The sequence below is a fragment of the Thamnophis sirtalis genome, unplaced genomic scaffold, assembly GCF_051295495.1.
Source record: "Thamnophis sirtalis isolate CommonGarterSnake01/CBP01778 unplaced genomic scaffold, rThaSir2_p1.2 scaffold_9, whole genome shotgun sequence".
In the NCBI taxonomy this organism is placed as follows: Eukaryota; Metazoa; Chordata; class Lepidosauria; order Squamata; family Natricidae; genus Thamnophis; species Thamnophis sirtalis.
Window position 1 is genome coordinate 24,377,831 of NW_028261389.1, and position 27,754 is coordinate 24,405,584.

At 41.2% G+C, this 27,754-nt stretch overlaps 2 protein-coding genes across 2 annotated transcripts in view; one reads left to right on the plus strand and one right to left on the minus strand.

Moving 5' to 3' along the window:
- ALDH1L2 (aldehyde dehydrogenase 1 family member L2) overlaps window positions 1–23,257 on the minus strand; it is a 32,585-nt gene extending 9,328 nt beyond the window's left edge. Inside the window, exons 1-16 of the mRNA XM_087723084.1 lie at window positions 23,090–23,257; window positions 20,344–20,488; window positions 17,832–18,066; window positions 16,538–16,703; window positions 14,809–14,910; window positions 14,176–14,265; window positions 13,114–13,248; window positions 12,158–12,283; window positions 10,352–10,443; window positions 8,651–8,798; window positions 7,515–7,634; window positions 5,496–5,623; window positions 2,979–3,129; window positions 1,507–1,577; window positions 1,273–1,378; window positions 152–239 (exon numbers count right to left, since the gene is read on the minus strand). Of these exons, the coding sequence (XP_087579210.1) occupies window positions 152–239; window positions 1,273–1,378; window positions 1,507–1,577; window positions 2,979–3,129; window positions 5,496–5,623; window positions 7,515–7,634; window positions 8,651–8,798; window positions 10,352–10,443; window positions 12,158–12,283; window positions 13,114–13,248; window positions 14,176–14,265; window positions 14,809–14,910; window positions 16,538–16,703; window positions 17,832–18,066; window positions 20,344–20,488; window positions 23,090–23,140 (1,954 nt within the window). The 5' untranslated portion in view covers window positions 23,141–23,257. The remainder of the gene's footprint in view (window positions 1–151; window positions 240–1,272; window positions 1,379–1,506; window positions 1,578–2,978; window positions 3,130–5,495; window positions 5,624–7,514; window positions 7,635–8,650; window positions 8,799–10,351; window positions 10,444–12,157; window positions 12,284–13,113; window positions 13,249–14,175; window positions 14,266–14,808; window positions 14,911–16,537; window positions 16,704–17,831; window positions 18,067–20,343; window positions 20,489–23,089) is intronic.
- Window positions 23,258–27,617: 4,360 nt separating this feature from the next.
- Window positions 27,618–27,754, plus strand: part of WASHC4 (WASH complex subunit 4) — a 43,559-nt gene continuing 43,422 nt past the window's right edge. Inside the window, exon 1 of the mRNA XM_087723085.1 lies at window positions 27,618–27,747. Coding sequence (XP_087579211.1) covers window positions 27,687–27,747 — 61 coding nt within the window. The 5' untranslated portion in view covers window positions 27,618–27,686. The remainder of the gene's footprint in view (window positions 27,748–27,754) is intronic.

Below are 27,754 nucleotides of genomic sequence, written 5' to 3' on the forward strand. Positions count from 1 at the left end.
AAACTGAGACCCTCTAGGCATGTGATAATTGCATATTCCATCATTCCCAACTGTTGGCCATGTAGACTAAAAATTCTGGGTCTCCTACTTCCAATACATCTGAAGGGCAACAGGTTAGGAAAGGCTATCAATATTTATATTCCCATTGTACCTGAACCAGGTAAAATATTGATAACGCCTTTAGGAAATCCTGCTTTCACAGAGAGTTCTCCAAACTTCAAGGCAGTCAACGGAGTTACCTAAATAAAAATAATTTGATTTAGACTGTAGAGGTACACCATATGCATGTTTTCATAGAATATATTTTAATTTCATTAGAGTATCCCTAGTAATAAATATGTGCATACCTTATTATGTGGATTCATGTAATCTGTTTTGGCTTTATTACTTAGGCTTGCTTGTATGAATGCAACTCACAGTAAGATCTTCTGGAGAGGCTATAAATATTTTCAATATATAACTAAATTCCCATAACTGTTGCTAGCAAGGTACCTCTGGGGACCAGGTTGAGAATGTTGTTGTTCTTTAATGCTGTTCACAAGCATTCTATTTTTAACGGAGCTATGGTAGCACAGTAGATTACAGTATTTCAGGCTAACTGACTGCCCACTGCCAGGACTTTGATCCTAATTGGTTCAAGGTTGACTCACCTTCCATCCCTCCAAGGTTGGTAAAATAAGGACACAGATTGTTGGGGGCAATATGCTGACTCTGTAAACTGTTTAGGGAGAGCTGCAAAGCACTATGAAGCGCTATCTAAATCTAAGTGCTATTTCTGTCTGTGCTTTCCCATTAAGGCCCATAGTGGATTAACCCTCTGATTAAAAGACATTCTACATCTGTACCTCTGCCAAGCTAGAATTGCCAGCTTCAGGGAATGCTGTATTCCAAGGCGGGGTCTACAACCATGGCAACATTAAGCCTGGCAGACTTCAATTCCCAGAATTCCCTAGCAAACTGGCTGGGGAATTCTGGGAGTTTACGTTCTTCAGGCTTAAATTTGCCAAGATTGGAGATCCCTGTTCCAAGCAGAGGTGGGTTGCTACTGGTTCGGGCAAACTGATAGTGGTATTTTGGCCTGGGTCGCAGAACTAACAGCGACCCAGGCTGGCCACTCCCCTAAACCGGTTCCCTGGTCTCTGCTGCCATTGCCGGCAAGGTTTTTATTAGTTTTTAATGGTCCTTGTGCATGCACAGAACAATTTACATTGAACAGTGCAGGTGGCAGCAACCCATCCCTGGTTCCAAGGCATATATGGCCATTGATGTTACCTGTGCTGGTTTCAGAACTAAAGTATTGCCAGCAGCCAAACACGCTGCACTCTTCCATGCCAGCATCATCAGGGGATAATTCCATGGAATAACAATAGCACAGACTCTTCAGATTCCAGGGAGAAGAAGAAGAAAAAACACAAAAGCAAATTTGAATTTCAAAACGCAAGAGAAGCATTTTATGAGTAAAATTAATCGGAGTCTGGTTTCATTAACAAAGACAACGGATCTTACCCTAAGGGTTCTTTTCTGGTGAACGTTAAATTGTGGTTTGGTCGTGCTTGGTTTATTGGAATGGTAGAACCCTAAATGAAAAAACACTTATCCTTTTTTTTTAAATGACAGTCATGACGAAAGCGGCATCAATTGTATCATCACATGTGTCTGAATAACCTGTTGGCAGTTACAGAATGTCTCCTAAAATATCCCAAATGATGATAAATATACATGATAAATATACTGGAAGTGAGGAAGCTACATGGACATTTTCTACTATGGTATTATCTGTATTTCTTCAGGGCTGAGGGTGTTTCCACTGATAACCCTGAATATGAATCGGTTTAAAATCAGTGTTCTTTTTCTTGAACAAAAACTGTCTTACCAGAACTGCTATTTGTATTTTAAAAAGCAATGCAGGTAATCTTCGACTTACGACCACAATTGAGCGCAAAATTTCTGTTGCTAAGCAAGATGGCTGTTAAGTGAGTTTTGCCCCATTGTACCATCTTACTTGCCACAGTGGTTAAGTGAATTAAGTGAAGTTGTTAAATTGGTAACACAGTTAAGGGGATCTGGCCTCCCCATTGACTCTGTTTGTCAGAAGGTCACAATTGGGGATCACATCACCCCGGGACACTGCAGCCATCATAAATATGAACCCGTGGCCAAACACCTGATTTTTTTTTATCATGTGACCATGGAGATGCTGCAAAGGTGTTGAGTGTGGAAAAATGGCACTTATTTCAATGATGCCGTAACTTTGGATGTTCACTAAATGAACGGTCGTAAGTCGAGGACTACCTGTAATCATTTCACACAGAACTGCTTACATAAAACAGGAGTTGGTAAACTATAAATCAGGCTTGCATTTGGCCTTTAGTTCTCCTTTTGTGATCCCCCCCAAAAACCCACTCTGACTGTTACTACTGAAAACTGAGGGTATACTGTAGTTTTCCACTTTTAAGCAGTTTTTAAAAATGTGCACTTCATAAATCTTCTCCCTGGATTGCAGAAAGCAAAAAGCATTCAAGATTTCAGGCCTGTCCAGAAGTGTGATACACCACTTTGGAGAATTACCCATGACCCCATTAAGTGAAGTGCTTGCTATCATAAAGTTGCTCAATCTTAACACAAGGATAGGGCCTGGTTTCTCAGACATGAATTCATATTTCTGTGCAATTAGCAACATTTTTGACTGCCCTAATTAAAAAAAAGTGGACTTCAGCTATTGCTCAGCCCCTTTCAGTTCTCGTCTGAGTTGCTTAGAAACTTTGCTATTGTTCCAGGTTGGGCTGCCTTTATCTTTAGCAAGAATTGAGGTCTGACCCACATAATAATTCTGGAAGAGAATTAGTCTTTGAGGAAGGCAAACCTTAAGAAGTCCATTTTTACTTTTCTCTGCCACTAATTCTTTGAAACCATTGAATGGTCTAAATAATGTCACATATAATACCGAAGACTTGACATCAACTCAAATATTAGCTTGCCTGTATTTTGTCACACCATCCAGCGAAATATCGGAATGTTTGCACTGACATTCCTACATGAGTCTTCAAAGCCAATGTGTACACAGCTCCTGAGTCAATAGCTTCTATGGTTGCCAGCTCTTCTTGGTGTTCTTCCATCAGATCCGCAAGTCTTTCAATAGAGTCACACAGACAGTAGAACAAAAACACAACATGACACGCTTGTAAGTGGCACGGTTGGAATTCATGCTGAAAGTTGCTACTCTGGAAAGTAAGTTCACCAAATTTAAATCACATGGAAATTGTGCGTGATTTGAAGATCAGGGCATTTTTTCGGCAATAATTTGGGAAAATATTTTATGTCTGCTTTGTACGTTACATTAGGTCATGATGAGGCTGACTTCAGAATGGTGTTATTTGTAGCACATTTATGTCTCTCAATAAACCATGACTGAAAATCAGTTTGATGTGAATGTAGCTTCTAAGAAGCATAGGGAAAGAACAAACAGCCAGTGCTACTGTATATGATATTAAACTATCAAGGAAAATCTAGGGACCTTAGAATTAAATCTATATCAATCTGGGTAACCTGAAGCTTACAAGGTCGCTATAAAGATAATGTTTTGAAGGAGTAGAATTCACATACAGTATATCCAAGATAAATGTGTTCGCCAAAAGCAGCGTAAACCGCAAGAAATTATGTTTCTTGATTTGTCCATCCTACAACATATCCATGCCCGTGAGCTCCATGCAAAGCTTAAAGAACATTTGGAAAAGGTGAAACCAATCTATACTATCATGCTGACTGTATTAAAGGTAAGAACATTGGCCCATTTTCTAACATTCGTGCTCCTGTTCACCAATGTTAGGTATGCACCAAAGGTGGTATTCAGCCAGTTCACACCAGTTTGTGCAAACCGGTGGCCGCCATTTTCCTGAGAACCGGTAGCAATGGCTGGCTGGCCACGCCCCCAAACCAATCCCCCTGTTGCTGCTCACATGCCCACCCAATGTCCGCTCACTTGCCCTGCCCATCCGAGCCCTATATATGCCTTTACCACGTGGCCCAGCCCCTAAGTACGTGCCTCACCAGTCGCCTCCGTACCTCACCTGCTCTGCTCAGCTCGCCAAAGGTAAGTAAGCATGCCGCCCGCTCACCCTGCGTCAGAGGCTGGGGCCTCTGTCCTCTCACCCTTCACTCTTCTGTACACAATACACAATTCCCTATGATACTAGGCTCAAAATTCACAGTTTGGGTAACTTAGAACTGCAACGCTTGCGGTCATACCTAGGTATTGCATACAAAATTATATATAATATTTTACCTTTAAATGATTTTTTTTGTTTTATTTGCAATAATACACACACTAACAACAGCTTTAAACTTAATGTAAATTGTTCTAAACTTGACTGTAAAAAATATAATTTCTGTAATAGAGTTGTCAAGGTCTGGAATGCTCTACCTGATTCAGTTGTTTCAGCTACAAAATTTCACAGTTTCAGTCACAAATTGACTCCCGTGGACCTTACATCATACTTAAGTGGTTAGTAGAGGGGGTGTGCATAAGTGCACTAATGTGCCTATCATCCCTGCCCATTGTATTTTTATTCTTTTATTCTTTTTCTAGCTTTTGTTTGACAAATTCTAATAAATAAAATAAAATAAATATCCTCTTGACTTCCTTAGAGGCAAGTTAGGATTCCAATCATTTAAGTAATTAGTACATCAAGCATAAGCATCAATTTTCTCCTGGCCTAGATGCTTTCACTTTATGCCCTTCTACCTAGGAGCTGCTCAGAAGCCAAATGTGGCCCTTGGTTTGAAAACTGCTGTGAACCCTTTGAAATAAATCATACTATGTATGCAGGATTTGGGGATACATGATATTGAAGTTTAGAGCCAGTTTGATGTAATGGTCAAGGCACTAGGCTAGAAAATTGGAGACCACGAATTCTACTCCCATCTTAAACACAAAGCAAGTTGGGTGGCCTTGGGCCAGTCACCCTTTCCCATACCTAGGAAGGAAACAAGAGCAAATCACTTCCCAAATACTGCAGGGAGTAGATTAGGCAATCCTCAAGAGTCAAAATAACTTGATAGGAGAAAACTAAAAATTCATATTTACATTGTCTGTTTCAGAGGTGGTATTCAGCCAATTCTGACAGGTTCTGGAGAACCAGTAGTGGAAATTTTGAGTAGTTCGGTGAACTGGCAAATAGGCTGGCCCCGCCCGTGTTGCCTCCCAGCTTCCCAGCAGATCCTCTTTTGTTGCCCTGAACAGGAGAACGGAGCTGGAAAGCAGGTTACTGGGGTGGGGAGGGAATAGGGATTTTGCAATATCCTTCCCCTGCCACGCCCACAAAGCCACACCACGCCCACAAAGCCACGCTCACAGAAACGGTAGTAATTTTTTTTTAATCCCACTACTGGTCTGTTTCCTTCAATAAGTCTACACTATACAGCTGGACATATTACAACAACACAGAGTAAACAGAAGAGAATAAAAGTAACAATATAAGATGTTCTGCATGCCATACCTGTACATTAATTGTCCTCTTTCTCTTGCATTCATCTTTCCCCATTCACCGTATTCAAAGGCATCTTTTGCTGCTGCCACGGCTCTGTCAACATCACTCACCGTAGCCAGTGACACTTTAGCAATCACCTTAGATAAAGATAAGAAGTTGCTAACTTAAAAAAAACAAAAGCCAACAGTTTTATCAGTTCAACTACAAATTTCCCATTTTCTTCATTCATTCCATTGTTCATATCCTGCCATCTTCAGTTTTTTTTTTTACATTGATAGTATATTTTTATGGGAAAGGGAGAAAAAGGAAAAAGGAAAGGAAAAAGAAAATGAGAGGGGGGGGGAAAGACAAAACTGATAGAGTTCATTGGTCATGTTTTGACATGATGTTAAAATCACTCGTTAGAATCCTGGCTTAATCCTAAATGTAAGACATGTGGATCTGTACTGTTGGATTATTCATTTTTGGCATCTCCATCCTATAGGAGCATTTATATGATTAGCAGTGTGTTTGTGTGAATTAGGAAATCTGCCTATTTTTCTCAGAAGAAGAAAATTCTGAGTCTGCAGATAGCACAAAATAAACCAAGGAAAATACAGGTCAGGCTTGTTTAATTGCTCAATTTCAAGGGAACCTAAGTCAAAGCATGTTCAGTTCTATGATTAGGCCAAAATTTCAGGAAAATGTAATTAAAATACCACATCTGACGGGAGCTGCTGGCTTTAATGACATGTTTTGTTCAGTTCATATTGCCAGAGTTCTCTGATTCTACAATAAATTGCTTAATTATTATTATTTTTTTACAAAAAAATCTGCAAAAAAATCTGCTTTATATTTTCAACCAGTGGTGGGTTTCAATTTGTTTGACTACTGGTTTGCTTGTGTGCGCACACGCCCTTGCATGATGCTTCTGCGCATGCACAGAAGCATCCGGGTGAGTGGGCGGAACCTCCCGCCGCCATCACTACCGGTTCGCCCGATCTGGGGCAAACCATCCAAAACCCACCTCTGACTTTCAACACTAGGTACAATTTTCTAGACTGCCTAGTATTAGGATAACTTGAATTGATTAACCTTAATCTTTAAAATACAAACAAGTAAACTAAAGTGAGGTTAAATATTTGTTACTCCTTCCTATGTTATTATTAATCTATTTATCAATTAATCTCTTCAACAAATGGGGTTAGTAAAATAGCAGGCAATTTTTGGGATATTAACTATTATTAATTGCAATACATATCAACTTTTTCCAGACAAGACACTTTCTGATGTGCTTGGACACCAATCAGCACATGTATTTTGAAATTCTGGAAGTGTGATATCAAGAACCGGAAGATACTAGAGCCACTTCCATCCAGATGATCCCTAAATCTTCATCATGGCCCAAGCCATCATCAGACTTTTTGCTGTTTCAAGATTACAGGAATCTATGGGGAAAGTAAATTTACTTGGTTGTCAGCCTGCAATCCTGGCAATCAGTAATCAATCAATTTGCCCTTCATAATTGATTGATAGGTACAGAAATTCTCAGCCAGGAGGTGCCTGTTGTCAGCAAAGAGTTGAGCCTTGAGCTATTTTCCCTCCCCTCCCCAGTTTTATAATGGGAAAAAAAATCCCTTCACCAGATATTTCTTATGTTCCTGATGGTGACAGGTTGTCAATCTGATTATGCATAGCACATCCACAGGAGGGAGATGAAATGTAACTACAACATCACTAGGTGGAGTTGTCTCTTAGATACTTGCAGGCAACATTGCAATATAAATTTTGGCATCATCTTCCTTAGGAAAAGATGCCTAACTTTCAAATTATTACGTTTTGGGTCTTTTGTCTTGGCCACAGGAAATGTCCAATGCAATGCAGGTATTTTAAAGCAACATTTGCTGCTTATATACTGCTTTTGAAAAAATAATAATAAAGAAGTGAGAAATGAACACATTGGTAAACCCACCAACAGCATGTTATAATTGCTACAAATATGAATAGTTCGGGGGAGGGGGTAGCATTACTGTATAGAGGTTTACTCACTGATCCATCTGTTGGATTTATAGAGTCATATGTGTTTCCACCTTCAGCATTTACAAATCTTCCATTGATGAAACATTGATATGGCATCTTTATAGTCATATGGTTAATATATTTTGAAACCTAGGACCCAAACAAACAATTTGGTTTAGTATCATAGAAACAATGCTTTCCTACAGAAAACATGATGTATTACAAGCATATGTTCTCCAACTGATTATAGCCCAAGTAGTTGTACTGAATGCAGTTTCAGATTCCATCACAAAGCAAATAATAAATACTAATTTTCCACAATTGCATTAAATATCCAAAAGCCAATTTGTAGTGATTAAAGCATCAAGCTATAAAATAGGAGACCACAAGTTCTAGTCCTGGCTTAGGTCTCTCAGCCCTAGGAAGCAGACAATGGCAAATCATTTCTGAAATCTTACTAAGAAAGCTACTGGGCCTTCGCCAGGGAGTCACCAAGGGTCAAACTGACTCAAAGTTACAAACATGCACATCAGAGGTGGTATTCAGCCAGTTCTGACTGGTTCTGGTGAACCGGTAGTGGAAATTTTGAGTAGTTCGGAGAACTGGCAAATGCCACCTCTGATTAGCTCCACCCCCATCCTTTTGCTGCCTCCCAAGTCCCAGCTGATTGGCTGGGTCTTCTTCTGTTGCCCTGCACAGGAGAATGGAGCTGGAAAGCAGGTTAGTGGGGTGGGGAGGGAATGGGAATTTTACAGTATCCTTGCCCTGGAGTGGGCTGGAAATGGAGATTTTTTACAGTATCCTTGCCCTTGGGTGGTCTGAGAATGGAATGGAGATTTTACAGTATCCTTCCCCCAGGAGTGGGAGGGAATGGGGATTTTGCAGTATCCTTCCCCTGCCATGCCCACCATGCCATGACATGCCGCGCCCATAGAATCAGTAGTAAAAAAATTTGAATCCCACCACTGATGCACATATGCACACACTCACACACGAATATTTGCTGGCTTAATACATTTCAACCACTGAACAAATATGTACAGTACATAACTGGAATACTATGATTTTACTTATAATGGAATTCTTTAGGATTTTCAAGTATTTATTACTTGAATGCTGCCTAGAATATACCCAAACGTACATAACTATTTTAGAAACCAGCTCACATAATCTATCTCTAATTCTTCTTCCTTGTCTTCTCCTCTGTGCTTTCTGACGGCCATTTGAACAAAATCACCAAATTTGGGGGCCATGTAGATATCTTCATTCTGAAGTTCAAGTCCAGCACATTTTTGCTTTATCTCTTCAATCACCCTGAAGATATAAAGACATTGGAAAAGGAACAACTGGTCAAGTCCGGAAATGGAGAAAGAATCATAAAGCTAGAAGGGACTAATTCTGCTTCGTGCAACCATCCCTGTTAAAGAACCTTTAACAGATGATTGTCTAACATTGATCTGGTAGAAAACTTTTTTCTTAATTGCGCTTTGGAATTTATTGTTCTTCTATCCCCACCTGGTAGAAAACTTAATGGGATAGAAACAGTAGTGGCCAAAATTGTGGAAATCTTTTGGGAAAAGTGTATTTTTGAGGTTTGAAGGCTAATAACACCACTTTTTTTTGGAGCTTCAAGAAATCATATTCCACTGCTGAAATGGCCTGGGAATAGTCCAGACCTTAACCCAATTGAAAATCTATGGAGCCAACTAACAATAAACCTGTTAGTTAGAAACGACCCAGCAATAAAACTCAATTAATAGAAGCAATCATTCAATCTTGGTTTCACATTATAACAGCTGCAGAACTAAAAGACTTGGTTCACTCCATGAGAAGACATTGTAAGGCCGTGATTCATGCTAAAGGTTACCCAACTAAGTATTAACTGATGCAATAATTTTTGTATAACTCATTTTCTCTAAGGTGATTTTTTTGTGTATCTCGTTTTTTCTATGTGTTTCACTTTTCTTCTTTATACTGTAACGATTATTGTAATAGCAAATCCTTCATAAAAGTTATTGCATTACACTCTTGATTAAATTATCTTTCCTTTTCCATTGATATATAATTTTATGGTACTACTGCCCCCCCAAAAGTGGTGTTATTAGCTAGTTTTAGAAAATACACTTTTCCCAAAAGGTTTTCACAATTTTGGCCACTACTGGCCAATGTTTTCCCATCCCTTCCCCCTTTTCTCCACAACCCCTTTGTCTTTGAATTGGCACTTTGGAACATTACTGTTTTAAATAAAAACATTAACTGTTTAATCAGAATTAACAAACAATTCTGCTTGCTCTGAATGATAAAATTGCTTACTGGGAATACTACAGACCAGGCTAACAGGCAACACAAGTAGTCCTCACTTAGGACCACAATTGAGCCCAAAATTTATGTTGTTAAGTGAGAATTCGTTGAGTGAGTTTTGCCCCATTTTACAACATTTCTTGCTACAGTTATTAAGTGAATCTGGCTTCTCCATTGACTTTGCTTGTCAGAAGGTTGCAAAAAGTCATCATATGACCCAGGGATGCTGCAATGGTCATAAGGATGAACCAGTTACCAAGCATCTGAATTTTGATCACACAACCATGGGGATGCAAAAGTTGTAACTGTGAAATGCAGTCCCCAGGATGACCCCAGGAACTGTCATAAATATGAGTCAGTTGCCAAGCATCTGAATTTTTAATTCGTGACCACAGAGATACTGCCACAGTTATAAGTATGAAAAATGGTCATAAATCACTTTTTTCCAGTGCTGTTTTAACTTTGAACGGACACTAAATCCGGACTACCTGTAATATGAAAAGTAAATTTTGTTTCCATAATGATACCCACAATGCTCTTCAATATCTTAGAGAACAATGAATTACCTAACCACATCCATCGATGTTGCTCCAGCTTTAAAGAAATCAGTAGTGTCTTCAATTTCAGCCACGTTGCTCAAAATTCCCTTCCAAATGGACTGCAAAAGATGGAAATATCCTGAGACAATGAAACAAATAACCCAAGCTACTAATAAGGCACATGGCCTTAAGATGAGTACCAAAGAATCTTAATCTCTATATTTTGCATTACAGTACCTACACTCCTCACCATGAAACTGGAGGAGCATAAAGATGAAAAACAGGAAAACTTTGGAGTGATGATTCATAATTACATGCCAGACCAAGGATGTGATGTCTGAACAAATTTTAAAAAAACTTTGAAAAATTGTCCTGAACTTATTTTGTATGGAGAACATATATCTTATTTTGTATTAATCCAACCAGGATATATTATTATAGATACTAGGGTTGAACTACCAAATTTTTCGGAGTATAAAACACACCTTTTTCCCTCAAAAAAGAGGCTGAAAATTTGGGTGCGTCTTATACACCGAATACAGCATTTTTTGCCTCCTTCACCAAAAATGGCCCTGAAGAGCCTGTAGGAGGCTTTCAGAGAGCTCCTGGGGGCTGGGGAAGGCAGAAATGAGTGAAAAACCAGTCATTTTTTGCTCAATTTTGCCCCCCCCCCGCCCCCAGGAGTACTCTATAAGCTTGCTAAAGGCTATGCATGCAATAGCCTTTAGGGGGGAAAGGGTGCCAATTTTTGCGAAAAACGGACCGCTTTTGGGAGGTTTGCAGAGTGCAAAACCTTTTTTTTTTTTGCCTTTTCAAAATCTTGGTGCGTCTTATACTCCAGTGTGTCTTATACTCCGAAAAATATGGTAGTATATATCTATACTAGGGTATAGATTTGATCTCCCAGACATGATATAGTTACAACCAGTGGTGGGTTGCAGGCGGTACGCCCCAGTACAGGCGTACTGGAGCTAGCCTGGAGCACCGGATACCGTCCAATTTGTATACAACCCAGTCACTGTTGTATGTATGTATGTATGTATGTATGTATGTATGTATGTATGTATGTATGTATCTATCTATCTATCTATCTATCTATCTATCTATCTATCTATCTATCTATCTATCTATCTAATTAACTAACTAGCTAACTAACTAACTAGCTGGATACCTGTACTTCACGACGAAAGTATGTGATCAAGCAATGCAGGAGAAATCCAGTTCAGTTCAATGCATTGGCTCAGTGGTGGTCAGTGATTGAAGCACATAAGGGAATATTGCTCCCGCTGTCTTGAGTCTGGAAGCAGTTCCATAGATGGAAGGCGTAGACATTTTAGTAAGGTACTGACATTTAGTACTGTAAGGAGCTCCAGACCACTCCTGAGTAAAGGAGTGCAATGTCTGCCAGTTTGAACTGAGGTAATGGAATGTGAGGCAACTGGCAGTTGGAACAGAGTTCTTTTCAGGTGGGGAGGGGGAGTAGAGCTCCTTAGCATCAGGGGGGGTTAATTACTGTATAAGAATCAGGAGGCTGTGACTTTGATCCTAGATAGTGGCAGATATTTCTCTCTTTGGGCACAATGAGTAAATATAATTTGCCATTGGCGACAGGAAGAATATCCGGCCAATAAGCACCCAGCTCCATTCAGTTGTCCCGACTCAACCTCAATGCAAGAGATTATGGGGTCATGAAAAGACCCCCCTCCAAAAATCCAGCAATGCTTAAATAAAGCAATGAATGTAGCCCCTCTTTGCAGGCTTAAAATAAATTAAAATTAATCAGTTTTAAACTAGGTTTCACTTTCTTGTATTTTTCTCCCTCTAAAACTTTACCTTAATATCTTCTGCCATTTTTTTCTCTTCTTCAGTAAGTTCTATTGTAGCTGCCTCATCAGTGGAGAAGTATTTAGATGCTGGGATCATTTTTCCATCTTCCAACTGAAGATTCTTTACTAGCAGCTGTAGAATAAATAACATAGAAAAGGCAGTCAGCAGAGTGGGAGAAATGCGGGCTACTGACTCATTTTCAGCATAATTTATTATCATGAACTTAGTCCTGGCTTTGGCCCTATCCAAAGACTCATACAAAATATGTACAGAAACATTCTACACCAGAGGTGGGTTTCAAATCCCAACGCTACCGGTTCACTCGTACTCTTGTGCTAGCTCGCAACAGTTCTGCGCATGGGCAGAAGCATCCAGGTGGGTGAGCGGAGCCTTCTGCTGCCTCCACTACTGGTTCAGCTGGTCTGGGCTGAACCAGGAGCAACCCATCCCTGTTCTATATGAAAATCTTTACATAGTTAGTTAGTTGGGTCTTTAATTTCAGTTCAATACAGGGGTGGGCTTCAAAAATGTAAGCAATGGGTTCTCTGCTTGGTTGCTGGGTGAGCGTAGCCATGATAGGTATAGTTTAGTCAGCCTCCTGCACCACGCCGGGGAGGCCATTTTCACTTTCCCCAGGCTCCGGAGGCTTTCCTTGAACCTCTGGGAGGGTGAAAACTGTCTCGCCCGGGCTCTGGAGGCCTTCCAGGAGGCCCATTCTTCCCCCTCCCTGAGCCTCTGCGCAGGCCCTGCACTTACCTCACATCCAAAACAGGCCATGTGGCGACTCCTGGGAGGGGCACGGTGGGGTGGCAGGGGCGTGGCGTGGTGGGCGGGACCAGCCAGGGACGGGATTTGCAGGTTCTCAGAACCGGCCATAATGTTAGCTGCGGGTTCTCCCGAACCCATGCAAACCTGTAGCGGCCCACCCCTGGTTCAATAGCACTGTATCTTTAAAAGCTTACCGTCTTTCCATCATTGCCAAACAGAACCAGACCTTTGTCAGTTACCAGACCAGGTTTTGCAGCACCTTGTATTTCCAGTTCTTCACCTGAAGGTGTCAAGCCATCAAGAATGGATGAGCCATAGAAAGTAACCATCTATAACGAAGATAATCTTTATTATGTAGGGTTTAGCAAAGAGTAGGAGCAATGAGTGCAAGTGAAAGGATTTGATAGAAGTAAAATATTTGTTCTTTCCTTCCAATTGGACCGGAAAGACTACTTTAAATTGTTACTGAAGGTGCACATAAAAAAAATCAATTACAGCTTATCTTTTTTTTACAAACATAACGTTAGCTATGGGTTCTTATTCTAATTTTTAATCATGTCACCCTTTATTTAAAAAAAAACATTTTCTTTCTATCCTACCTAACTTCTAGTCATGTCACCTACCTACAAAAAGAAAGAAAGAAAGAAAGAAAGAAAGAAAGAAAGAAAGAAAGAAAGAAAGGAGAGAGAGGAAAAGAAAAGCAGATCAAAACAACAACAAAAAAGAGAAATCATCTATCCATCATCTCTTGCCCGCTTCACTACTTTAATTACTATGCTTTTCTTCTTTCCTCCCATATTCCTTTCTAGGATCTTTATCTCTTTCCACATCTTCTTCTTGGTTGTTCAATCTAAGTATTTTATACTTAGATTGAACAACTTATCTTAAATGAAAGTCCTATAGAAGAAAGTTTGATTCAGAGAAAATGCATGACTTTTTTTCAGTCATCAGCATATTTTACTACCAAAATTTATCTTGATATATTATCAAATTATTCGTCATTTCCTAGCAATTTCTTTTTGTTTGTGCAATGAAATCTGATCATCAGGAAGGTGACCTTGTCACTCTCTTTCGTTAAATCAATCACAAAGGGCTGTTGCTCCTGAAGAAACGCAGCATACATCTAACAAACAATACCAATAATAATAATATAATAATGGTAGCAAGACAATGGATTTCTGATCATTATTTGATATACATAAAGGACCCATTATCCCAAGGTAGATAAAGTAAGTTTATAATTCATAATGTTTTACCTGGCCATTGATTTCTGCCCAGGCTCCAGGCACTTTATCATGTCCTCTGATCCAGTTATGCAAAGATAAAGCTGGTTGATCCCAAAATATCTAGGAAACCAAGAGGCAAAGTTGATCTCTTCCTATTTAAGATAAGTGGCTTTTAAGATACAAACAAAGCAAGATAGAACAATCTCCTCTCTCCCCCTCTATGGTTGTCTGAAAGATAAATCCTGGTTTGTCACTGGAAGTTGGGCAGCATATGAGTTTAATATGTTATTACCATTACACTAAATTATTAATTCAAACATTATGTTACTCTACTACTTTTATTGATTGGGTGATTCTGGGATTGGAAGTCCACAATTCTTGAGATTAGTAAAGTTGAAAAACATTGCTTTAGAGGGATGGCCACGTTAGTCTGTTGGAAGAAAAAAAACCTAGATCCCAGGAAGCCAACATGTAATTTGTTTGGGGGGGCTTGGAATGCTTGGAACAAAACCAAACATTGCAGATTAGCATATTCTGCCAATCTTGGCTTGTTCAGTAAAGAAAACTTAGTGCAAAGCACTAAGCCACCCAATGTGTTGTAGTCCATTCCCCCTTCATGAGATTTCTGGCTTTCAAAGAACAGTGCTCTATTGCTCAATGTACCTTGGCATTTTCTTTCTTCTGAATGCCTTCATAGGTAGCACCTTCTTCAGGCTGAGGTATTCGAAGAGCTTGGCCATCAGCAATTAGCTGCACAGCTTCTATCTAAACACCAACAACAAAAAAGCAGCTTTGATTGATCTAGGAAAGCAAAGATTTTTTTAACAACCTATCAAAGCAGTGCTGACATTAGGTGAGCTCTTGAATCCTGTAGAAGTTTTGGAAATACACAACAGTAGGATATGGCTGGCCATAGAGGCTGCATATCCAACCAGAAGCATGTCAAGCTCCCTCTCTTTAACTGGCTTAATCCTGACTGCGGCTTCACTACAGGTAGTCCTCAACTTGCAACAGTTCATTTAGTGACCGTTCAAAGTTACAACCTCATTGAAAAAAGTGACTTACGACCATTCTTCACATTTACAATTGTTGCCGCATCTCCATGGTCGTATGATCAAAATTCAGATGCTTGACAACTGATTTATACTTACGCCGGTTGCAGCGTCGCAGGGTCATGGGGTCATATTTTGTGGCCTTCTGACAAGCAAAGACAACGGGGAAGCCGGATTCATTTAACAAAACATGTTACTAACTCAACAATTGCAGTGATTCACTTAACAACTGTGGCAAAAAAGGTGGTAAAATGGGGCAAAATTCACTCACTTAACAAATGTCTCACCTAGCAGCAGAAATTTTGGGCTCAATTGAGGTTGTAAATGAAGGACTACCTGTATTAACTACATGGTATGGTTAACAAAGAATCTTTATTCTGTATTAAGAAAGAAACCTCTGTGAACAGTCAATGACTCCTAACAAAATTCTTACATCCTCCAAGTTTAAAATCAGGTATGCTTTCTCCTGCCGCAGCTGATTGGAAACGTTGCTTTGCACTTCTTATATATGGTGCTAGTGGTAGTAATTTAATGACATATTCAACATTCCTTGCCTTAGAAACTCTAGCTCCTGACATAGCTTCCCACACATGGGGTTGCTGGAAAGGGAGAGACACTCCATTTGCATTCCAGTCCTTGTCAAACACCTTTTCCTCTTTTCACATGCCGTACAGATGCCCATTTATCTAAATGTCTGTGGAGATTCTCAGTCATCCAGGTCATGGTTGTCCCTAAGGTGCTTTTTCAAAAAGCAACTGGACTTGGTTTTTTTACTATTAATTGGGGCAGTGGTGGGTTGCCATTTTTTTTTTACTACCGGTTTGGGCGCATGCACAAAAGCATTTGTGTGGGTGGGCGGAGCCTCCCGCCACCACTACTACCGGTTAGCACAATCCAGGCTGAACTGGGAACAACCCACCTCTGTTTAAGTGGCAGAACAGCTGTTGAAAGGTGCCAATGTCATAAGAACAGGGTAAAGTGGTACTCCAAGATTTGCGGCCTCTGTTGCAGTCTTCCCCAACTAAATGCCTTCCAGATGTGCTAAAGCACAGGTTTCATAATGACTTGACATTGCTATGATTATTCACAGTTATGACAAATGAGATGAAAAAGTAATTTTGCAACCAATGGCTGCATTTACAACCTTTGTATTATCTCTCTCTCTCAGTCATATGTTCACTATTACTGTTAATTATCCCATTATACTTTTGGGGGGTCTTTTTTGCCCTCCTCATGCAGCAGAGATTGTTTAAGTAAGCGCTCTCTTCCTGGGCTACTTTTCTCCACAGCACAGTACAGTGAAACCTTTTAGCTATTTATGATTAGACAAGATGTCTCACCATAGCTTTGATTCCCTCTGGGAAAAGAAACCGATTATATAGGTCATCAACAGTTTCATTTGGGCCAACATCGCATTCCCTCTGCAGAAGAATTGGTCCTGTGTCCAAACCTTCATCTGCCCAAAAAATCGAAAATCCAGCCTTCTTGTCTCCTTCAATTAAAGTCCTGAAAATAAGTAAAACATGCCTTAATTTAAAAAATGTCTCCTTTATTCATTACCTTAATTACTGGTCAACTTTATCTGATATCAGAAGTTAATCAGGGTCTGGCTTAATGCTTAATTCCAGGACTGTAGACTAGATGGGGAAGTCCAACTGAAAAGAAGGCAATTCAACACATGTCCATAAATTTGCGAAATAAAACCACATGGATAGCAATAGCAATAGCACTTAGACTTATATACCACTTTACAGTGCTTTACAGCCCTCTCTAAGTGGTTTACAGAATCAACCTATTGCCCCCAACAATCTGGGTCCTCATTTTACCCACCTCGGAAGGATGGAAGGCTGAGTCAACCTTGAATCTGATGAGATTTGAATCACCAAATTGCAGGTAGTCGGCAGGCGGCAGAAGAAGCTTGCAGTACTGCACTCTAACCACTGTGCCACCAAATACAATTGTTGTGAGATGAACTTGACTTAGTGAGTCTTTACCTCTATAAAACAAATGTATTAACTTTGCACATTTGGCAAAGAACTTGAATCTTTTGAACAATGTATTTTTTTCCATTCTTATATTAAATGATCCACTTGAAACTACTGCAGTGTTTATTCCTTACTACCTTTGTACCTATACTGTTTGGAAGAAAACGAATTTTCCTAGAAAGATCAACTGGAAAGTGGAAAAGTTACAAGATGAAACCTGGAGAACTTCTTCCTTAGACAAGTCCATTAAAAAATCAGGAGACTTACACAGGAAAACCTTTGTCAGGAAACTTTACTGAAGTTGAACACAGTTATAAGAGCCTTGGTGGCACAGTGGTTAGAGTGAAGTACTGCAGGCTACTCTATTGACTGCTGGCTGCCTGCAATTTGGCAGTTCGATTCTCACCAGGATCAAAGTTGACTCAGCCTTCCATCCTTCTGAGGTGGGTAAAATGGGGGCAATATAGTGACTCTGTAAACAGCTCAGAGAGGGCTGTAAAGCACTATAAAGTGGTATGTAAGTCTAAGTACTATTGCTATTGTTATTTCCACCTAAGTCACAACATTGACCCTACTGTTAGGTAATGTGGACCGTGCACATCTCTCTGATCTTCCATCTGTCAAATAAATTATAATTAAGCCTACTTACCAATTGATTGCAGATGCTCCTCGGTGGCGAGGAAGGATTGAGGGGTGGTAAATAATAGAGCCATGCTTTGGACCATCAATAACCTCCATTGGAATGAACTGTGTGCAGAATGGAAGGACATTCAATTCTGCTCCAACTGAGTTATAGGCTTCAAGAACTTCCTGGATAGGTTTGCCTTTAACTCTCCACCTTGGGAATTTGAAGACTGGAGTTCCATCCCTTTCGGCAGCTGAGGCTGGAAAACAAAAGGCTTGTCAATAATTTTTTTAAAATTTCAGAGCTAAAATATAACATGCAGCATGGAGTTGTACGAATGCCACAAAAACACACGTTATAGCCAATTCATGAATTTGTGCATGAGTCTATGTGTCTTTTGTGTGTTGACTCCTGATGATTGCCTGAACAAATTCCTGCAGCTTTCTTGGCAAGGTTTTTCAGAAGAAATCTGCCATTACCGGTAGTTCTCAACTTGCGACCACAATTTGGGACCAACATTTCTACTGCTAAACAAGGTGGTTGCTAAGTGAGTCATGCCTGGTTTTATAACTTTTTTGTCATGGTTATTAAGAGAACCGCTGCAGTTTAAGGGTATTGTGTGGTCGTTAAGTGAATACAGCTTTCCTCCTTTGACTTTGCTTGACATAATTCAAAGCTGGGAAGGTCACCAATGTGCAATCACAGGACTCCGGGATGCTGCAATTATCATAAATATATGCCACTTGCCAAGCACACGAATTTTGATTACATGGCAGTGGGGCTGCTGCGATGGCTGTAACTACAAGGACCAATTATATAAGTCACTTTTTTCAGTGCTGGTGAATATTTGTGTCAGGCCTGAAGCCGGTTCCCTTTGGGATCTTTGGCCTGCCACACTAATATTGTCTTCTACTACGCTGTTTCATTAGTAGGGAATTGGGAGGGAGAATAGTAAGGACTAGAATGGGATGTTGTCAAAATAAAATTCCTTTCTAGAATCCAAGATCATCCTTTGTCTCTACACCTCTGCACCTGACCGGAACTGGATGGGTAGAACTGCCAGCATGGCAGTGGAAGATTGGACCATGTGATGGACTTGTGGGTGTGGGGCAAGTTCATGAACTTTCAACTGGGTGGGGAAAACTCAGGAAGCTCAGATTTGGGTTTTCCCGGATGTGCCAACATGACTCTCTTAATAAATTGGAACGTAGAGCAATACTTTGCCTTGGACGCTGATTTAATTTTGAATGTTATTTGGAACCCTGACAGTTTGCTAAACAAACAGTTGTAAGTCAAGGACTTCTTTCTAAGGCTGAGAGTGAATGACTGGCCCAAGGTTACCCAGAGGCTTTGTGCCTAGAATTCAGTCTTCCTGCTTCTAGCCTAGCGCCTTAACTCCTGCAGCAATACATTCTCAACTAACTAAATACATGCGAAAACCGTATGTAGGAATATATCAAGATCCCATTCAGATATCACAGTAGCACTATAGCCAAGAAAGCCTGCACTCTTGCATCTTACTTTAATATCACAGCGGTGTTGTGGCCTGTCGGCCGCCAGCCTCTCCAGCAGCCAAATCAGAAGAGGAGGAGGAGTGGGAGTCAGGGTCAGCATCAAGGCAACCTGAGAGCTCCAAGAGGGAATGGAGCTGGCAGAGAGACAGAGGCAGAGCCTGGGCCGTCTGTCAGTCCTCAGATGGAGAGTCAACAGCCCCCAGGTCTGGAGGTAGCTGATGAAGAAGGGGAGGAACAGCTGTGTCCAGTGCCTGACACGCAGATGTGCAAAAGGCAGAGGAGAGGAGAGCAGTGGAAATCCCCGGGCTGATCTTTGGGAAGGAAAAGCCGCTGCTGCTAGTGAAGCCTCACCCTAGCTCTGGGGATAAAAGGCAGGGGGTGGAGATAAATAGATGCGACAGACAACTATTCATCCCCCTGCCAGACAGACTTGTTTGCCTGCGGTGAGAGAGAAACTTTTTGCTGGGGCTGGTGGCGCTCCTAATACAGGAATCTTTGAGTTAACTGCAGAGCAGTGGTGGGTTCCGGATTCTGTTGCAACCAGTATGGTTGCAACTGGGCCCAGTGCCCTCCACATATACGCATGCACCGAATGCGTGCACACGCACAGCATGCACATGCGTCTTACCCTCCAGTGACGCCTCTGCGATGCTCCAGCTGCTCAGCAGAGCGTCGTGCAGGCACTGTTCGTGCCGTGTAGGGAAGCACCTAAGAGTTTAAAGGACAACGGGCAGGTCCTCCAGAGCGATGTACCAGAACTGTACCTGGTGCTCCAGGCAGGCACCGGTACGCCTGTACCGGGGCATACCACCTGCAACCCACCATTGCTGCAGAGGTTTTGTTGTGTTTGGGGAGCTGAGTCAGAACAAGTGGACTTTACTCTCGGATGTCTAAGCCACATGGGTTCAGGCATTGTTGAGGTTGGTGTGAGAACATGAACTAGAACATAAGAAAAGTTCAATTGATTCTGCATTCAAATGCTGCCCGGTTCCTACTGTAGCCATTAGTGCTTATCTACTTACCCAAAGGATCCGCTTTCCCATTTTTGTCCGGGACTGTGAACACTCCAACCACTTTGTGCCCTTCTTTTTGCAAATGCTTGTAGACCTCTTGCCCAAACAGACTCTGTCCTATTAAAGCTAGCTTTAGTTTATTTTGATAGTAGTCCTATGTTCAAAAGCAAAACAAATTCGGTTAAAAAAAAACCCTCCAAAGATCGGCTAATTTCCCTATAGTCATTCTGTTCCACTTGCAGAATAACAGAATTGGAAGGACCTTATAGGTAATCTTGTCCAGGGATCTCCAACCTTGGCAACTTTAACCCTGGAGGACTTCAACTCCCAGAATTCCCCAGCCAGCTTTGCACATAAGTATGACAAAATACAAATAAATTATCAGTAATTAATTTAAAAATAATTTATTTATTTAATATCTCAGGGGTTGCCACAAAGAAGAAGGGGTCAAACTATTCTCCAAAGCACCTGAGGGTAGAACAAGAAGCAATGAGTGGAAACTAATCAGGGAGAGAAGCAACTTAGAACTGAGGAGAAACTTCCTGACAGTTTGAACAATCAGTCAGTGGAACAGCTTCCCTCCAGAAGTTGTGAATGCCCCAACACTGGAAGTCTTTAAGAAGATGTTGGATAGCCATTTGTCTGAAATGGTATAGGGTTTCCTGCCTAGGCAGGGGGTTGGACTAGAAGACCTCCAAGGTCCCTTCCAACTCTGCTATTCTATTCTAATTTATATTTAAAACAATCACTGGCCTACCCTACTATGGAAATACAATCAAAGAGGGTTTTTTTTTCTATGAAAGTGAAATCAATATAACAAAATTATTACGTATAAAACAAACCTGAAAACCTTTTATTTCACTGCACGCGTACACAAATGAGTATATAAGGAAATGGCAAGACATCTAGTTAGGAATCTAAATGAGTCTGGATGTGGGTCATATTTAATTTCCTTGTTGTCAATAAGGCAATCCACAAGAGAGAGAGAGAGAGAGAGAAAAGCAAACTAAGAGTTTTTCTTTTTGACAGAAGTCTTAAGAAACCAAATCTAAGCACAAGGTTTTTATACTGTGATTCTTGGACGTGGATTTCCAGTGAATAGTTAAATATACATAATTTTGGCTGCAATATATGGCTGCTTGGAAGAGTCTTTATGTGGTTAAAGCATAAGACATGTGATCACTTCCACGTCTACTGGCTGTTCTGCTTACAGCTGTAAAGCTCGTAAAGTCTATCCAGAGGCAATGTGCTGTCGTCAGTCATTCATTCTCATATTTAACATTGCTGATGCAATCCAGGGAGCTCATATGAAGCCTTCTTACTATATTCGTTCCTTAATGTGGATTTGAAAACAAATATTTAGGAAGCTGGCAGTTCACTAAACGTATGTGTTGTCAAGCACATATGCAAACCCCACCCCCCGCCCCTTCAATAAAGCAAGAGATACTTGGTTGAGTTTGTGAATTTGCACACAGAATTAGAAACAATCGAGTAAGAAAAGAACTTAAAGGAACTTTCAGTGCAAATCCCACAGAAGTACATTTCAGGGCATTCGTCCTGTTTAGTACATTTGTGTTTTCTGTGACAATACCATACGGTCTCCAGAAGAAATAGTGCTGGTAGAACTTCATTTCTCATGCACACACAATATTTAAAACATCTGGGTTAAAGTGGTTTCTGTGCAAAAATACAAAAACAAAACAAAACCCCCACAAACCCCTTGGAAAATGCTCAGGCTCCAAATAAAATCTTTTAACATGCTAAGGCAAAATAGTATTCAAGAAGTTAACTGCACAATCAGTAAGAAAATAATACACTGTAATATAACCTTTCCCAATTTGGAAAGAGATCCATAATTCCCAGTCAGAAAGGGGTCAGGATAGTGTGGGATTTGGAGATTTCCAGTCCCCAGTGCTTTCTAGGGGCTGAAATTGCGGAAAGCGGGAAATTATTGGAAAGGCAGATTTTACTATGAAACCAGTTGGCTGATATTGAACTGATCTCTTTCATGTGAGCCTACCGGGAAAGGCTGATGTGAAGGACCTTGTGCAAGAAGAATGGTGGCATACAATGTGAGAAATAGTTTAAGGTAAACATTACATGACTAGTTAGATATAAAATGCAACATCTCCAGGTCTAAAGCAGGCATTATTTTGGGCAGCTCCAGGAATTACGACACATGTATCAGTCTGGAAGGAATGGATTACTTGCTGCATGCATCTGCATCTATGCACACACACACATACATACACACGCATCATTGGGGGGGGGGATCCAACCATCCCATCTTTCCCAGGGAGCCTAATGTAATGCCTTTTATCCCATGGATGGATTATCCTACACAGTCATGACGGCTGAGCTATTTTTTCAGGCTGACAGCATCCTACATAAGCAGAAACTTTTTGGCAAGAATACCAGCACACAAATTGTGCTGAATTTCTTCTTTGTTAAAACAACAGCAAGAAGCCAAACAAAACACCCTCTGTTCACGTTACTACAGTTCTCCTGCCTCACCTTCCATCCTTTTTTTTTCTTTCCAATCTCTCTGGCAAACCAAAATGCTGCCTCAAACCTGACCTGTCTGTCCCAGAAACCCATTTTTTTTTGGAGAAACATCTGCCCATCCGCCAGCCGGGCAGCAAGAAGGGGGAGAGAGGAGGGGAAGAAGGGAGGGAGGAAGAGGAGTGGACAGCATCCTATCTTTTCTGCCCTTTAGAACCGAAGCCCCTGTCCACGTCCCCACTTTCCTACTCACCCTGGCTGTGGTGGAGAATTTCCTAAGCAAGTGGTTGCTTTTGGAGAACATTTTGCAGGAGAGCAGCTCCGAGGACCAGCCGCCCGCTTGTCCCAGCAGGCAGATCGACCACCTGAAGAGGGAGCTCAATCCTGAGCCTAAAGGCTGGGCGAGCAAGGGACGCGGCGGCGGCGGCGGCGGCGGCGGCGGCAGAAGCGTCTCGTCTGATGCAACCCTAGCGGGCTGCCTTTGGCTCCGAGCCAAAGGGGGCGCGCAGAAGCGGGGCGGGGGCGCGATTCAGCGGCGGGGGCGCGCTTGGTGGCGCCCAGGCCTTTCTCCTTAAAACCACCTGAATCTGAAACAAAGGACGGGGAGAAAAACTCCTGCTTGTCTGAACGCCCTCTTATTAGAGCAGGGAGGCTGCCTCCGAATCTGGGTTAGGCTTGGGTGAGGATGAATCATGGTTGTTACCTGATAGAGCAGATTTTCAACAGGTGCAGATTTTTTACCAAGAGAAGGTTATGATGTAGGCACAGTCTTGTTCACCTACTTCTGTCTATTGGGCCTTTCCAAGCTAGCATCCCTTTCCTATCTCCTTAAATCCATTGGTTAAGGCTGGCTGGGTGTGCAAATGACATCCAGTTGCGTGCAAATGACACCCCTCTGGAGAAAGGCATGTGGGCAACGCTCCTCTAAGGCCTGGCTGGCTTTCCTTGCACTGACTGTGCTCCCAGTGCGTAAAATGCAGGAGAGAATGGGCTGTGATAAATGTTTGCACATAGTACAGATTACAGATGGGGAAGATCTATTTTCCTGCTCAAATTTCTAACATCTGGATCTAGCTATGACAAAAGGAAGAAGATAAGTCAAAGATAGTCAAGAATTAGGGGAGAACTGGTCGTCATCATGACTATGTTCTCTCCATTACAATGGGGAGTCTTGGAGTAATGGGCAGATGTCACACTTTGGTGATTATTTGAGAAATCAGAGGATATTCTTACTCCCACAGGACTGGAGAAGGGCAGATGTTACTCCTGCCTTCAGTGGGAAAGTAGTTTGCTTGGAACTTGATAGGAACAGTCAATTAAACAAACTGGTTAAATTGTTTTCAGTTTTGACCAAAAACGTTCCATTCCTGCCTACCTTTGTCCTCTATTCTGGATAGGAGGGTACAGATTCCAGTGTAATTCCATGCCAATTAATTAGTCTAGTGAAGAAAAGGACCAGGGGAGACATGACAGCAGTGTTCCAATATTTGAGGGCCTGCCACAGAGAGGAGGGGGATCAAGCTATTTTCCAAAGCACCCGAAGGCCAGACAAGGAATAATGGATGGAAACTGACCAAGGAGAGATTCAACCTAGAAATGAGGAGGAAATTTCTGACAGTGAGAATAATCAACCAATGGAACAGAAGTTGCCTTCGGAAGTTGTGGGGGCTTCATCACTTGAGACTTTCAGGAAGAGATTGGATTGCCATTTGTCAGAAATGGTGTAGGGTCTCCTGCTTGAGCTGGGGGGGGGGGGTTGGACTAGATGACCTATAAGGTCCCTTCCAACTCTGTTAATCTGTTAATATATAAATAAATATCAGATGTGCTCAAAGACACCATGTAGCCTGTCCCTGTTTCTAAAAATAAAACAAAAAACCCAAACCCACCCCAACCCTTGAAAAGCAATCCCCTCATTTAGCATCTGTCTCATTTAGCAAGTGTGTGAAAAATGGCCATAAGTCATTTTTTTTCAGTGCCATTGTAACTTCAAATGGTCACTGAATGAATGGCTGTAAATCAAAGACCACCTGTGTAATACAATATGTCTTGGAGAAAAGCTGGGAATATTACAAGACATGGTTGTATTTCACTGGAGAACATTTTTTTTAGACCTACAGTGTGAATGCTTGTCTACTTTGCTTGTCTACTTTGTAGCACAATTTCTCATTTATCTTCTGGCAATCCACTATAATAGAATTTTTCTCACAGTTGGGAAAACCTTTTAAGCAAGTTTTCACAGGCAGCTTGTTTTTCTTGTTTTAGTTCCGATTTTTTTTTCTTTTGCTCTACTGTACTTGGGTTATATGACAAAGAATGATACACACTCTCCCTATTGTGGCAATTTTTTATTACTTGATGAAATGTTTGCTATTATCTAGATTATACTTGAATTAAAAACCACATTAACTTTTCTCTCATGCCAAATTATTTTCATTACTTTAAACTTCTACTGCATGCTAGCATTCTGCCTCTCTTTACAGATTGAATTGTATTACCCATCTTTGGGTTTTATTGCAAGAAAGGGTCTTAATAACAATTAAGATTCCTTTACACCATTTAATATCAGATGCCTGGACTTTGTTTTATAAAGAAAAACAAACTATAAACATTGTTTAGAGAAGTTAAATACCGCAAAGAATTCCAGAATTCCTAGTTCTGTTAATTAAAAGGCGTGGTGCAGCTATTCTACTTTTATTTCCTAAACTATATGTATGTGTATTTGTTCCTAAGGAAAAAATATCCAGGAAAAGCAGTAATAACTTTAGGTGAACAACTGTTTTTTTTTCCAGATAAAAATGCTTTGTTTCAAAGTCCAATTTAAAAACCTCATTTGGAATTAAGGCTAAGTCATCCACCATTGATAAATCATTGTCTTCTCCTTTAACACAGACACCCTATGTGGGTTTGTACAGACAGTCACCATTTTGGTCTTTTTAAACCTGTTGATATTCTCCTTCCTAAAGACAACATGTGCCCCCTCTTGAGGAATTAAACTAAAGTTATGTATTTTTGTCTGGGCTACTGCAAGCTGATGCATTAAGGATGGGAAAAACATTTCCTAGCTTTTCAGTAGCTACAGTATAAATTTTCTCACATTCATATGTTTCATGCTGGAGAAATGGAATTTAACCTGCACATTCATGCTCAGCATCAAGTTTCAATGTCCTTCCTAAGTTAGTTATCTTGGCTGCCTTATGGTCTTTTGATATTATTTAAATTGTTTTATATGCTGTGGCTCTCCATTTAGAGTTACTATTCTGAAATGGGCAAACTACGCAAAATAAAAATAGGATGCGGGTGGTACAATAAGGGCTATACCATAGTACAGGGTCCCCAAATCCCAGGCTGTGGCCCATTGCTGCACTGTGAGCGGTTCAGAACCAGGCTGCAGAAGCGATGGGAGAGCATATGTGTATGTGGATCCCCACCTATGTGATGGCAGGCGCATATGCTTACCACCTACGCAAATAGAGCTGTGTCTGAATCAGCACACTTGCTGCTTCTTGTGAGGAACCATCCCCTTTTCTCTCCCTTCCCCCACTCTCCCCCCCCCCCAATCCGCAAAGCCGGATGGGGAACTCTGCCATAGCAATCTATGTAAAGCAGGGGTGTCAAACTCGATTTCATTGAGGGCCCCTCAGGGTTGTGTTTGGCCTTTGGGGGGCGGAGAGACACGGCTGGGGTGGACGTGGCCAGTTCGATGTCATTCATGTCGGGGGCGCGTATGGTAGCCCGAGTGCTCTGCCAGCGAAAACTGGTTCCCGAGCTCCATTTTCGCTGGCAGAAGCACCGTGGGCTAGTCCTTCGCTGTTTCCAGAGTGGCCCCGTGGGCCAGATCTAAGCACCGTGTGGGCCAGATCTGCCTCTAGGCCTTCCGTTTGACACCCCTGGTTTAAGGGATGTTTTGTACAAATAGCATTTGCGTCAACTATCACTACAGTAGTGTGCTTATTGCTCATTGTCATCTACACTTTTAGTCAAAATTCTGCAAAATACCTTTTCAAGTGCACTTAACAATCTAATCCCCCTATAACTTTTGCATTCATTTTTGCTAACAGCACCAGCAGTATAAATCTTCCAATTGTCAGGCACAAATGAAGTTTTACATATTTGAAAACTCCATTTCATAAGCATTCATTCATATTTTAGCACTTTTTCAGGACCAGCCTCAACATTTGCACAGCTTCATTTATTTTTCTTGATACTAACATTTTAAGCACATGTTCCATTTACTGTCTTTGACATATCATTTTCCCTAGCAAACAAATCATGTGTGGTCAACTGTATCAAATATTTATTTGATAAAGGTTTGATAACTCTAAGAGGGAAATCACTATTATTATTAAGATTCTATCAAGGTTTGGCTTTTATTATCTTTCTCCAGTATTACATTGTTTGCCAAGCTAGTACAGGATATAATAGCTGAGAATTCTGAATTGTTGCCTAATTCACCAGGAGGGGATTGGCCTCATCAGGCACAAATCCTGTATTATAAATTGACTATTAATAACAGGAACCGTAATTTTTTCCTTGAGACCAAAGACGAAAGTCACAAGATAATCAATTCACTGTGTGTGTGTGTAAAAGCTGTGTATTGAGCAATACCGCCCTCTACCCGCCACCTAAGTAATCACAGTCACTCTTCTTACACATTATCGACGCCTCATCCGCCAGGAGCCGCTACCGAACGCGCCACGCGCATTCTCCGTCCAGCTTCCTTCTAAATCTGAAAACTACATTGCCCAATAGGCCTTGCGGGCGTGACAGGAAATCCCGTGTTTTGTAGTAGGAGCGGTGCTCCTACCGCTGCTGCCACCGCCGCCGCCACCGTTGGATGTGGGTTCGTCATGGCGCTGGAGACCCTCTCGCCGGATTGGGAATTCGACCGCGTTGACGACGGCTCTCAGAGTAAGAG